Source organism: Meriones unguiculatus, chromosome 21 (genome assembly GCF_030254825.1).
Source record: "Meriones unguiculatus strain TT.TT164.6M chromosome 21, Bangor_MerUng_6.1, whole genome shotgun sequence".
NCBI classification, from domain to species: domain Eukaryota; kingdom Metazoa; phylum Chordata; class Mammalia; order Rodentia; family Muridae; genus Meriones; species Meriones unguiculatus.
In genome coordinates this window covers 25,796,291-25,809,544 of record NC_083368.1, presented here as the reverse complement: position 1 = coordinate 25,809,544, position 13,254 = coordinate 25,796,291, and the positions used below count along the sequence as shown (strand labels likewise).

General features: G+C 37.1%; 1 protein-coding gene across 4 annotated transcripts in view; it reads left to right on the top strand.

Annotated features, from left to right (window-relative positions):
* Sema3a (semaphorin 3A) overlaps positions 1 to 12,515 on the top strand; it is a 483,245-nt gene extending 470,730 nt beyond the window's left edge. For all 4 annotated transcript variants that reach the window (XM_060374188.1, XM_060374185.1, XM_060374186.1 and 1 more), the window contains 2 exons: positions 5,716 to 5,858; positions 7,195 to 12,515. In XM_060374188.1, the coding sequence (XP_060230171.1) occupies positions 5,716 to 5,858; positions 7,195 to 7,650 (599 nt within the window). In that variant the 3' untranslated portion in view covers positions 7,651 to 12,515. The remainder of the gene's footprint in view (positions 1 to 5,715; positions 5,859 to 7,194) is intronic.
* Positions 12,516 to 13,254: the final 739 nt, after the last annotated feature.

Below are 13,254 nucleotides of genomic sequence, written 5' to 3'. Positions count from 1 at the left end.
GGCAGGACTAATGTTAGAGACACCTGATAATTGTCTTAGCATGGACTCTTAACACAGGTATTTGAACAATTTAAACTATTGCAGCGGCCATTACATTGCCAGTATCACTGGCAACTGTGTTTAACTATTACTGTGCACAGACAGTAATATCTAATTACTATTATCTAATATCAAACATCTAATATCTAGACAGTACTGTCTAATTACTACTTCTACTGTGTTGTTTTTCCCCCATGGGTATTTGATTTTTTTGTTTTTAATATGTGTCTCTCTTAAAAACAAGTCACAAAAGTGTAAGTAGAAAGAAAGAAAGAAAGAAAGAAAGAAAGAAAGAAAGAAAGAAAAGAAAAGAAAATTACTTTAAATTTTTTGAAAAAAAAAAGGATATGTATTTATATGTGTATCATAGATACATGTGACAAATAAGTACCTCTTTCAAAAGTGTATCGGATGTGTAAGGGGTGTAGCTCCTGCATACATACAAAGACTGGAAAGAAAGCCTGCTAAAAACCTAGGCATGGTGCTAGATTTTAACTCTGGATCCTTGTGATAGCACAGCAAGCTGCCTGGATGGACAGGTTTTTTTTTTTTAATATTAATTTTATTTTTTTAATATTAATCACAGGTTATTTACTTTGTATCCCAGCCATAGCCCTCTCCCTTATTCCCACCCAATCCCACCTTCCCGCCCTCATTTCCTCCCTGTCCCTTTCCAAGACCACTGCTAGGGGAGGTCCTCTTCCTCTTCCATCTGACCCTAGCTTATGAGGTATCTTCAGGACTGGCTGCAATGCTGAATGGACAGTTTTGTAGTGATTCATTTTTGTAAAGTTTTGTAACTTTATAGCCAGAGAAATTTAGATTGTGAAAGTGTTGCTTGCTTTGTTTCTTTTTTAAATTAATTTATTTTTTAATAAATTACAGCCTGCTCCCTCATCCTCTCCCCATCCTACCTTCCCTCCCTCATCTCCTCCCATGCCACTCCCCAAGTCCACTGATAGGGGAGGTCCTCCTCCCCTTCCTTCTGACCCTAGCCTATTAGGCCTTATCATAAGTAGTCTCTATATGAGGTTCTATTAGCAAAATAGGACCGGTTGTGTTAGATGACTACCAGTTGTATAGTTATAAAATCATAGCATTTTCAATTAAATTTTTATTTTTTATATTAATTATAGTTTATTCACTTTGTATCCCAACTGTAGCCCCCTTCCTCATTCCCTCCCAAGCCCACTCTTCCTCCCTCTTCTCCTCCCATGCCCCTCTCCAAGTCCACTGATAGGGGAGGTCCTCCTCCCCTTCATTTTTAATAGATGACAAGGATATATTTAAACATTTTCCTTAGTTAACCTAGGAGTTATAGTAAGTGTAATAGTACATGCCTAAACCCCCAACATTTGGGGAGTCCTGAGTCAGAAGGAAGGACTGTGAGTTTCCTGCCAGCCTGAGCTACAGAGTAGCCCAGGCTTATGGCTGGTCCCAAAGCTGTTGCTTCACAATTCATCTCACAGAAGCTGCATCACTGGGTCCCCAAGATATATTTTTTAAAAAACACTTAAAAATTATAACTTTACATATTCTGTAAGTGCTCTGAATCTTTATAACACATTCAAGATAATTCAAGATAGTTTCTATTCACTTTTTTTTTTTTTTACTAAAGCAAAAATAAAGAAAAAAATGTCAAGGAAGAGAAACAGGCACACTCAAAGAACAAAAGCCATCATGTAATCAGTGACAACACGTTTACTGAGATGTGAGCATATTATACATTTGCCGAGTGGTGTTCTCTAAGAAAGTGGAGAATGGGTAGGATAAGAGAGTTCATTTTTACTAGCCAGTTGTTGTAAAAGAATATCAGTAATTGCTAAAGCTGGTAATTACATTTCCCAAAAGCAAGCACACAGAAAACCCTGCAACTCAGAATGTTGTGGCGTAAATACAATAAGCAGCGCCGTGAAGTATTGCTCTTGCCTTCCTCCTTATCCCCTGGATTCCCCATCCCCATTGATAAAATAAATTATCCATTAATTGTGTGTATTGTAGGACAGCTGCTTTCAGGTCAGCTGTTTGATCCAGAGTAAGATTTCAGATTATTATCTGAAATATGTAAGACTTCATATCCTTCGGGAAACTTTTAGTGAAAAACAGCATGTCTTCAGTAAAGTGTTTGACTCAGTGGCAGTAACTATGACCTCAGCTCCATAAGACCTCTCAGAGTGTTCAATGAAAGCACCATGTGCTGCTGTTACAAATTAATAGTATGTTTGAAAACAGATAGTAATCAAAATATCTAGTACTGTGAGAAGATATTGATGGAAAGAACATCTCTCCTGCATATGCATTTTTTGAGAGAAAAAAAGGATGGCATGAACTCCATGGCAGGCTCTTTGATCACCTCCTCCTGGGGGTGCAGCCTTGGCAGGCTACAGAGGAAGACAATGCAGCCAGTCCTGATGAGACCTGATAGGTTAGGGTCAGATAGAAGGGGAGGAGGACCTCCCCCCATCAGAGGGACATAGGAAGAGAAGAGGGAGGAAGAGAAGGATTGGGAGGAGATGAGGGAGGGGTCACAGCCAGGACACAAAGTGAATAAATTGTAATAAATAATTAATAAGACAATTTTAAAAAGAAGGTCAAAAACAATGAGGGGACGAGCCAGAGGGTGAAGCAGTCAGTTGCATCTTCAGTGTTTTCTGTGCTTTCCAACATTTTTGCAGGTGGTTGATGAAGAAAAGTCAAAACAGATAATGCATATTTTATTGCCTCCTAATCATCATGTTTAGAATGTTTATGCAACATCTATAAAGCATAAACTGAAATAAATATAAATATGACAACGTCATAGCATCTGACTTTCGAAGAGTAGTGTGGTATTAGCCTGAGGCCACGTACATGAAAGTTCTAGTCCCAAATGAGAAGTTTGTAATGGTACACAGATCCTCTTACAGAGAGCTTAACAAAAATGCCTGAACACGATGGAGATTTAGACTTTGTATTTCTGGCTGATGCAGCAGAATCAAGCTAACAACACAAAATAGGAGAATCTGTAACCAAAGAATTGCAACAGGGCATCTGCAGGCTGACTGTGATAAATGGTTATCGGAGCAGGAAGTTTGCTGTCACTGGTTACTAGCTAGAAGATGCTTCTCTCTGTTTGGAGAAAGCGGAGAAAGAAACGGTCAACTCAATAGACAAAGAGGCCTTAAGGTATTGGCAAGAATAGTTATAAAAACAAACTAACAAAAGGTTCCAAAGCCATGAACCAATGTAACCAGGTGCTGTTTTGACACTCAGGTACTAAGGACCTGACTCTTATTATGCTTCTTAAAGAGAATCATTACACATTACTAAGTTGAATTAAAAGCAACATGATATGAATTTGCTGTTAAAAGGTACATGGTTTTGTGAGACATAACTATGAAAGAACCAGATGAGCTGCTTTTATAAATATAAGGAACTATCTGTTATTATGATGATTATTTTTTTTTCTTGCTACTTGAGAAAGTTTTGATACTACTGGAAAAGACTAACTGAATTGGTTTCCCAGCACTATTGGGACTATTGAGGTTAATTGCAAAGAGACAATTCAGATAGTGATATTTTGATGAGTTCTTTGAGAATTTTGTATATTGTGTTTTAATGCTATTAGACATATTTTGTTTTTTATTTTGTGCACATGAGTGTTTTGTCTGCATATACATATGTGTAGTACCCAAAGAGGCTAGAACACAACCTTAGATCACCCAGTTCAGTCAGTTTTTAGCTGCTATTTGGATGCCAAACCTGGGGTCTTCTGCAGGAGTAGCAAGGGCTCTTAACTAATGAGCCATCTCTCCAATCCACAGACTATCTGCTTATAAAAAAGAGCTCTTCTGTTATTCGAGTCGTATTGGTTTTCTTAAAGATGTGTTAGCAAAAACAAATTCTAGAGTTCTACTGATAAATCCTTCCTCATTATAGATTCCAACATAAGAGGATTTGGCCTAGAGGACATGACTATAAAGAAAAATTTAGTGGGACTTTTCTGCTACTGTGATGTCACATAGGTTATAATTCAAGCACTGAGATCTAATGAACAATATCTTCCCAGCTGTTCAAGGATTTCTTGATCAAGCAAGTTTACACTGTAGAATTATTAACAAAAATATATTTGATATAAACACTACGGAGTTCCATGGCAAAACATTCTCATTATTCACAGCAGGTTGTGAATCTCACATTCTGCAGGTTCTGCTGCACATAGCAGTTCTCCTCTATCCAAGGAACAGATGTCTAAGAGAACATCACTGAGGCATGTAGAGGGAGAAGACTGTCACAGTCATTGTAGAACTTAATGTCCACATATACATACACATGTAAAGAAGCCAAATAATATGACATAGAATCAGTTCATTGTTGCCATTTATTTTCACTGTAAATTGCATCTTTACTATTTTCGGGCTATTGACATTTACCAAGAATAGACAGATACGTCCCGGTTTCATAAGAGTTCTTCCCTGATTTATAAGGAGGCCATGAAGAGGCTAAGGCATGTAGACTGGTGATGTGGTAGAAGCCTGCAGCATAGTGAGAGTTGGGCAGTGGAAAGCAGACGCTACAGCGGAGACTGGAATAGAAGTAGTTTTCAAAGGCTTTTAACCTAGCATAAGCAAATCGTATTGCTTATGACAGACAAAAGTACTAAGTTGATTAAGACAAGAGTAAAACTGTCAAAGTGATGGCGAAGAGGAGGGGAAACATTTTTAAAATTAAACTCCAGGCTGAATTTGAAGGAGAGAGCAGAAAATTTTCGTCTGTCTACACTGTCAGCTCTCTGTGCATGTGAAAATATATTTATTATTTTCTAAATTAATTTAATGAGTTCCAGATTGTCCAGGATGTCATAATGGAAACAGGATTACACAAGATAATACAGAGTTTTGTTCTCTCGCTGAGTTTTACCTAGCCTCTCTGTGTCATACTTTTGATCTGAGCTGTGTTTCAGTTACCACATTGAAGGAGGTTACATAAAGGGTAAAATAATAGAAACTTAATCAGGAAACAGATTTTTGTATTGCTGCATTTTATTATGTGTTCTTGCCATGGTCCATAGTCTAACTCTGGAAAATAACAAAGGGTATGTCATTTTAAAATAAGGACAATTGAAACCATATTGCATTGTAATTAAGTGAGTTTCTCCTGAGCCATCCCAAACATTTCACACCAGTTGGTCTTCAGGACAAACTTGTGACTTATTTAGGGGTTATTCATGGGGAGTAGAAACATCCTGAATTCCACCTTCTGCGAAATTGCTAGATAAATATTGGTAGGTAAATTTAATTTCACAGATGAAAGCCAAATAAAAGAGACAATCTAACTTCTCAGAAATCGCTTCTTTTTCCAAAAGTTCAGTCTGGGAACCTTTCTGCTAGAAAAATAGGTAACAAACCGGCTCCGTGCATCAGGGCAACAAAGTATAAAGATGCAAGATTATGATGACATGAGCAAATCTGTCCATGTGATGTTACTTGCTTGTAGATGAATCTCTGAATATAAAACCCAAAACAAAATGACTAATCCATTGAGGCAATTATTTGCACTCTGACAACCTTGACATGTTTTCTATCTTTAATCAATGTGAATTTGGCTCCTAAGTAGGCAACAATTTATCTTCTGAATTTTCAAATAAATATTTTAGAAAACTGAAGTTACTAACTAATGTTTTCTCGTATTGGCTAGATAATCACCATGGGCACAGCCTTGAAGAGAGAATCATCTATGGAGTAGAAAATAGTAGCACGTTCTTGGAATGCAGTCCAAAGTCCCAGAGAGCATTGGTATATTGGCAGTTTCAGAAGAGAAATGAAGATCGAAAAGAAGAGGTACAGTATTTCCGTTGTCTGAATTATTTACATCCGATATGTCTGTTGGTACCCCAGTACTGTGGACTTAGAGGAAGGAAAAGTACTGATTACTCCAACACACTACTGAACCAAACAATAGCTCCTTAGACAAGAACGCAGCATGGGCTGGTTCTATAGCAGGCTACCCATGAGAAACAAATGTAAGTTGGTAAGCATTCCTGCCCAGGAAGCACTTTGGGCATATATTTTATAGTCATTATTTCTTGCCATGGTTAGTGATAAAGCACTGTGTGCTTTAAAAAAAAAATCAAGTTTCCCTAGTATTTTTAGGGTTTGCCACTGAATTTTGCTGTACCTTTCTTCTTCCACAAATGAGAAGTTGGGATAGAATTGAGCATTTGATTCAGTGTGAAGAAATTGAATCCTACCATCATTTTTGGTATTATCTATTAAAACAGCCCCAGAAAGAGTGTCTCAATAGGTACAATTCCCCCTACACTGGTAACAACTTACATAGAGAAGAAAATCACACAGGCAGCTCCAAGTTTTTAAAAACTATTTATAAGTATTAAACAAAGGTAACCAGAATGTTTCATTCAGTTGTAAATTTTATAAAATGTGTTATGTACAGATAATTTGACAAATGCAATATGAATACAAAAGAAAAACAACCTGTTAGGATTTTTTCTGATATATCAAGGAGTTTTAAACTGTGGAAATTACACTAGAAAAAAATGTAAACTTGTTTTACATATTGCTGGGTTATGCTTTGTGAGTTTCCTTTTACAAACCTTACTTAAAGAAAAAGTGAGACTGGATATATTTCAGAGTGTATCCTCATATTATGTCACGTCCAGGACTTTGTGAACTGATAAATAATTCACTAAACCTAAAATATATGATTTAATTAATATTTTTTGTTTGCTCAAACGCTAATATTTCATTTTGTTCTTTACGAATCATATTATGAATTTATTTTAATACATTGTTTTCTAGATTTACGTTCTTCTAGTTTCTACTTCATTATCTAATATTGACTTTGTGTCATATTTTTACACTTGCTTCCTAATGCAAGTGTATGTTTTTCTTTGGCTATCCTGAGTATTTTAAATGACTGTAAGACATTCTATATAAATACAGTGGTGTCGGGGCAGTTTTTAAATGGATCTGAAAGCAATTGACAGACTCTGTAGGTCTTTCCGCAGCCTATGCGTTTTTTTTTTTTAATTTTAACTTAAAAATGTTAAATTCTATAACCCTACCTCAAAAAATATCTAATTTTCTTCTAAAGAGGAGTGGCAGATCTTGCCTTTCTATTAAATCTGCATGCCTTACCCTGCCTTTTCCTTGCTAGGTCAGAGTGGGTGATCACATCATCAGGACAGAACAAGGGCTCCTGCTCCGAAGTCTGCAAAAGAAGGATTCGGGCAATTACTTGTGTCACGCTGTAGAGCACGGATTCATGCAAACCCTTCTCAAGGTGACCCTGGAAGTCATCGACACCGAACATTTGGAAGAGCTGCTTCATAAGGATGAGGACGGAGACGGCTCTAAGACCAAAGAAGTGTCCAACAGCATGACACCCAGCCAGAAGGTCTGGTACAGAGACTTCATGCAGCTCCTCAACCACCCCAACCTAAACACGATGGATGAGTTCTGTGAACAAGTGTGGAAAAGGGACCGAAAGCACCGCCGGCAGAGGCCAGGACACTCTCAAGGGAACAGCAACAAGTGGAAGCACATGCAGGAGAGCAAGAAAGGTAGAAACCGGAGGACCCACGAATTTGAGAGGGCACCCAGAAGTGTCTGAGCCGCGCTGTCTCCCAAAACCTCAAACAAGTACAAACTTGCTTAGATAATAACTGGAAAAAAAATGCAATACACATGAACATTTTCACGGCACTGTGAGGATGTTTACAATGGTGGGAAGTTCAACTGGGTTCCACCGATTTAAATTAAGTCCATGAGGAACTTTCCCAAAAGGCTTTCTTCAGATTATCAACACCTGACAGAGATCTCAGGTGAGCCAGCGTAGATACTCAAGCCAGCGGACTTACTGTTTCTTCTGAGGGTTCTTTTGCTTTCTTCTTTGCCTGAGAAATAAAAAATAATAATAAAATCAATAAATAAATAAAAAGTCACTTGCCGTATTGCCATTGAAAGGAGAAAAACTGCATCAGCAAAGCCATTTTACTGAAGCGAGGGTTGAAAATGAACTGCATGGATTTAGTACGCAGACGAATATTCCAAAACGTGATTGGATTCAAGGATGTTTTGTCTACCAGAGCTAGTGTTTGTATGTACCGGAGGAGTTAAATAAGGAAAATGAAACTGAGTGAAATAGTCTGTGGAAATGTAAAAACGAACCACCCATCATCCAGAAGAGCAATGGAACACACTGATCTACTACTGACGTCTTCTTTCAGCTTTGATCTAAAGATGTATTTTATTAAAACTATAATTTAAATGTACAATGACAAATATGCAGTAAAAAGTAGCTGTTTTCTAAGCTAGAGTAGGTTTTTGTCTTGCAGTTATGCTATATAATTTGTTTTAAAATTCCAACTGTGTGCTGCTTTTTTTTCACATTTTTTTCAGTGTGTAAGAGTTAGTATATTACTTTAGTTACATTATTCATCGTTAACTGTTAATTATTGACTCCAAGATATGAATTATGTTTTTCCCTTTGAGGAAGTCAAACAAAAAGTATCACCCCTACTTTTAAAGGTATTATCTAAGTTAACTCTGACTTGCATAATGCTTTTAGCCAACCAAAAATTTAAGACAGCACAAAAGAGAACATGCATTAGATGCGTTCTGAAGGATCAAGAAGAAAAATAAATAAATAAATAAAAGAACTGTGTACCTCATGAAAATAGCATTGTCTTAACATAGTATTAATAAAATGTCTCTTCATTCTGTGCTTGAATATTTTGCATGATCACTAAGACATGGGACTCTCCTGATTCCACATTCCTTTAGGGATTCTGCTATCATTCATGTAATGATTTCTGAAAGAGAGAGAGAGAGATCAGTGACATTCAGAACGTGGTTTACCAACAAAATGACACATTTCTAAACCATTTCTTTATGGATCAGCTAAATTTGTCTCCACCCTATAAAATTTAATTATTTGCATAAAGAACTTAAATGTTTTCAACTCAATGAGAGTGAATTTATAAACCGTTTTCAGATCACACACCTCACTTAGGAAATGCAAATCTCTTTGTTTAATGAGCAAAGTATAACACAAAATAATTCAGAAAATACCTCATTTGTTGGTTGAAGATGATTTCCTGAGAATCACTGAGTTAAAAACGGTTAAGACTTTCTGCATTATAAAACATTTCATTGGCACTACACTCAAACACTTCAAGAACCCCTCCTTAGGTCTTCCAGCATGCACAGAAATGCAAAGGATGCATCTTCTTGCTAATTAATGACGTGTCATTGATATTTTAACTCTAGTTGTCTCAGGATTCTAATTAACTCAGCATTAATTTGTCACCTTAACTACACAAAATTGTTATTCCCTCTCTACTGAAATATGTCACAGATGGAAGCTTCTGTTTCAGTTTTAATTATTATTTAAATAAACAATTTGTTGATACATCTTTCAAATAGCCTAAGATTTTTCTACATCCAATTTTAGGCTTCTTTACTACCCTGGTGTTGTTTTTGGAAGTACATCCTCAAAGGCAAGCTGAGTTGATGAATTATTTGAAGATCAAACTTCTGAACAGAGAATAGTGTCAGAAATATTAAGTCAAAGAAAGATGTGTGCTCCAAATAAGCCATCCTCTCATTTTCATAGGGTCTGAACTGTCCAAAAATTTGATGCTATGTTTCATTCTAAATTTGCAGCTGAAACAAGTTTATTTGCAATTGCATAACTCACCCATTTTTTTTCTTAGCTCTTAACAATAAAGAACATAAATGAATGAAGACTGTATGATAACTTCATGGATGCCTTCCAAAATCTGAATGCATTTTGTTTAGCACTATGAAATAGCAATAGAAAAAAAAAACATTTAGGTTATGATTAAAAGTGTTACAAACAAACAAATATATTGACATGTCTTGATCAATTATCACATCTAAGTTTTCAAAGAAAGTTATTGATGTAACTTGCAAATAAATAAATCCTGTGACAGTCATCAGCTGCCAGTGTATATTAAGAGAGGGCAGTCTGCATGAAGAGGAATGAATGTCCCATTTACTAATTAATTTAGATGGACTTTGGCATATGCATGCATCATCACAGGTGAGACCTGCTCAAGAAATGCATGTGACTTTAAGCAAAGTACCACAGCAGTCTTAAGATACTTTCAAAATGAAAAGAAAAGACACATCACAATGGAAAGATCAGGCCCCACTGATAGCAATTGTAGAGTATAAATGCATGCAGATGCACACTTACTGCTTCTTTTATGTATGATTTAGTGATTTATAATGCTATGTGTTCAATATTTTTGCTACCTACACGTTAGGCAAAGAGGTGTAAATAAGTCTGAAAAGGTTAGGAAGAACATTGTAAAATACAAGCTTCTATAAATGTTCCATTTCGCTGTGTTCAACGTCATCCTTGAGTGCAAGATTCCCCATACAAGTGACAAGGTGGCTTATGTACTACTTGAGGGCAGAGAGTGTGTGCCCCACCATGAGCATGCTTTTTGCCAGGTCGTAAATGTTCCATATCTGTACTTATCATTGCATTTCAGATGGCATCTAGAAAACTGGAGAGAAAAATGTAATGGTATCGCTGCTGTAAATTATTCCTTTTTAGCATGTATTCAGTTGCTAAATATACATTTCTTCAAAATATCTGAATTCAGATGTCTTTACTGTTCCCTGTGGCATATGGTATTGAGGAGAGTGAGCTTCGGAACTTTCGAGAACCAGAGTCAGGGAGCTGCGTAATTAGCTAACAGATGTCTTCATTGTAGTAATGTGTAAACTGTATACTATATTCATAGTGATGATGTGAATTTCTGTGCCCTTTAAATTAAATACTGTTCTCTTTATGTCATACCTGGAAAGAAAACACGGGGATTAAAATCATAATTGCAGATCATTACAGATGCCAGACAAAAGGCATAGGGCAAGCCTGTCCTGAAGCTCTTGGGAAAGCATTGTGTCTATGTGGATTTATTAGTGTAATGTTTTCAAGCCTTTCTCTTAGGGGTTGCTTTTTGAAATGCAATTTTGATTTACTGAAAGCCTTTCAGGGCTTTTGGCTTCAAAGACATATTTGACAAACCATGACTTAACACTATCATGTAACAACAAGATAGCTATAGACTAGTCGAATGCCAAAGAATCCATGCTTTTCATTTTAACTTGGCAATAATTATTTAAGGTCAATGTTAATGTTTGCAGTATTTCTCTCCTTAAGGGAAAAAAAAAAAACATTATTTTCAAAAATAAGCAAATCCTATTATTTTGTTTTATTTTTAAAACTTCCCTATACTAGTTAATTAAGGAATCACACATTTGTACATTAACAATTAAAGACAAACCCAAAATCAAAAAGAGAAGGATGATGCAGAAATGGGTTTTCTTATAACTGGTCAACTATCCTGATCAACCTAACCAAAGAAAACTCTTACTTGTTCATGTCAAACGCTCAATGGCACAGACCCAGGCACAAATAAAACCAAACCAAAGTGGGACGATTTTTAAGTTAAGATATTGGGAGCCAGATGGGACAGCACTGTCCTGTAATCTCAAAAACGAGGAGGAGGCAAGAGGATGGGGACTTGGAAGCCCACCAGGGCTAACTAATGGGCCGCCACGTCAAAGAAACAACCAAACTACTAAAAAGGAAACAAAGAATATCTTTGAGACAAAAACTAGACTTCTCCCTGTTCACATCTTGTGGACAGGTCATGACTGTGAACTTGTGAGGGGTTGTGATGCTGAGAAGAGGCGTGGCCCTATTTTCACAGCGCAAGTTGTCATTGCCACATGTGAGAAGGCGTTTTCTCTCACAGCTAGCCTTGGACCACGGCCATAAAGCCCCCTTAAAACTGTGCACTGCTCACGCTTTGCATAGTGCACTTGCCAGCGTGGTGTGACTTACCTGCTACGCACAGATAACTGAGAGCTCCTTCAAGGGAAGGGCTTTGTTATGTTTGTGACGTGGTCTCTTGGAGCTCAGGCTGCCCTTGAATTCACTATGTAGCTGAGAGGATGATCTTGAATTGGATCAGCCTGACTCCACCTCCTGGGTGCTCCAGTTACAGACAGGCGTCACCACAGCTAGCAGGATTTGTGTCCAGTTGGTTTTCCCTCTGCTGCCTTGTATGATGCCAGGTAAAAATAGAGCTCAGCAAGTCAGTGCTGAGAGGAACCAGGTTGCGATTTGCTAGGTGCCAATTTTAAGATCCGAACATAAATGCTGTTATTTTGAAATGAGATGGGGGTGGGGGATTAAAGCTTGAGGAGAGATCTGAAGGGTTTCAGAGAGTAGGTGGCATGTAAACTACAACTTGAACTATCCATTAGATTTTCCTAGAAGAAGAAACAGAAACACCCCTGGGTAGAAGAAATACAACTAAGGAACTAAGGAAGGAAGAAAGAAAAACTACTACTTTTTTTCCCAGAGAAGTATTCCAAATGAATGGAGTGTGGTGTTTCTTACCATAAAAAAAAAAAAAAAATCAACCAAACAAACAGATACAGAAATGCTTTAAGTAAAAATGCTGTACTAATTTCTGAGTTTCAATGATTGTCTTTGTTGGTCACATCATCAACCCTGGCATATACTTTTACTTCTTCTGCACATGCCTTAGCTTCCTTTTTTTCTCTTTTTCCTTTTATGGAAAAGTAGCTTTTTTTTTTTCTCTCAGATATCCTGATTACAGTTTCCCCTCCCTCTCCTCTTCCCAGTTTCTCCCCACAGCCCTTTTCCCATAGGGATCCACTCCCTTTCTGTCTCTCATTAGAAAACAGTCTTCTAAAGGATAAAAATAAAATATAATCAGATAAAAAAAAATCTAAGCAGTGGGTCTCTGCTTCTTGTGTTTTCTTGTTGGGTCTTTTCCTTCCATTTGTTTGTTTCATCCAGTTCCTATGTCTGAACCACTTTAATACCGAATTCATTTGTCTCTTCTCAGTGGGAGCCATGCCAATAGACAATGTCTCTATAGCCACTCAAAAAACTCTTTCTGCCAGAATATTTTCTGTAATTTAATCACCATGCTTCAACTAGAATTGTGAGTTCCACAGAAGAGTAGCAGAAAGATGCTCATTTCATTCTTTAAGCCTGATGTGCACTAACTCAGTTCAAGTTACAATTTCCATTTTGTTCACCCACCTGCAGTGTTGAAAAATGTGGCCTTGATGGCCACCTTAGTCTTGCTCGTTAGCAGTACGGCTACTATAAAAACACCCTTCAAACATAAAATTCATA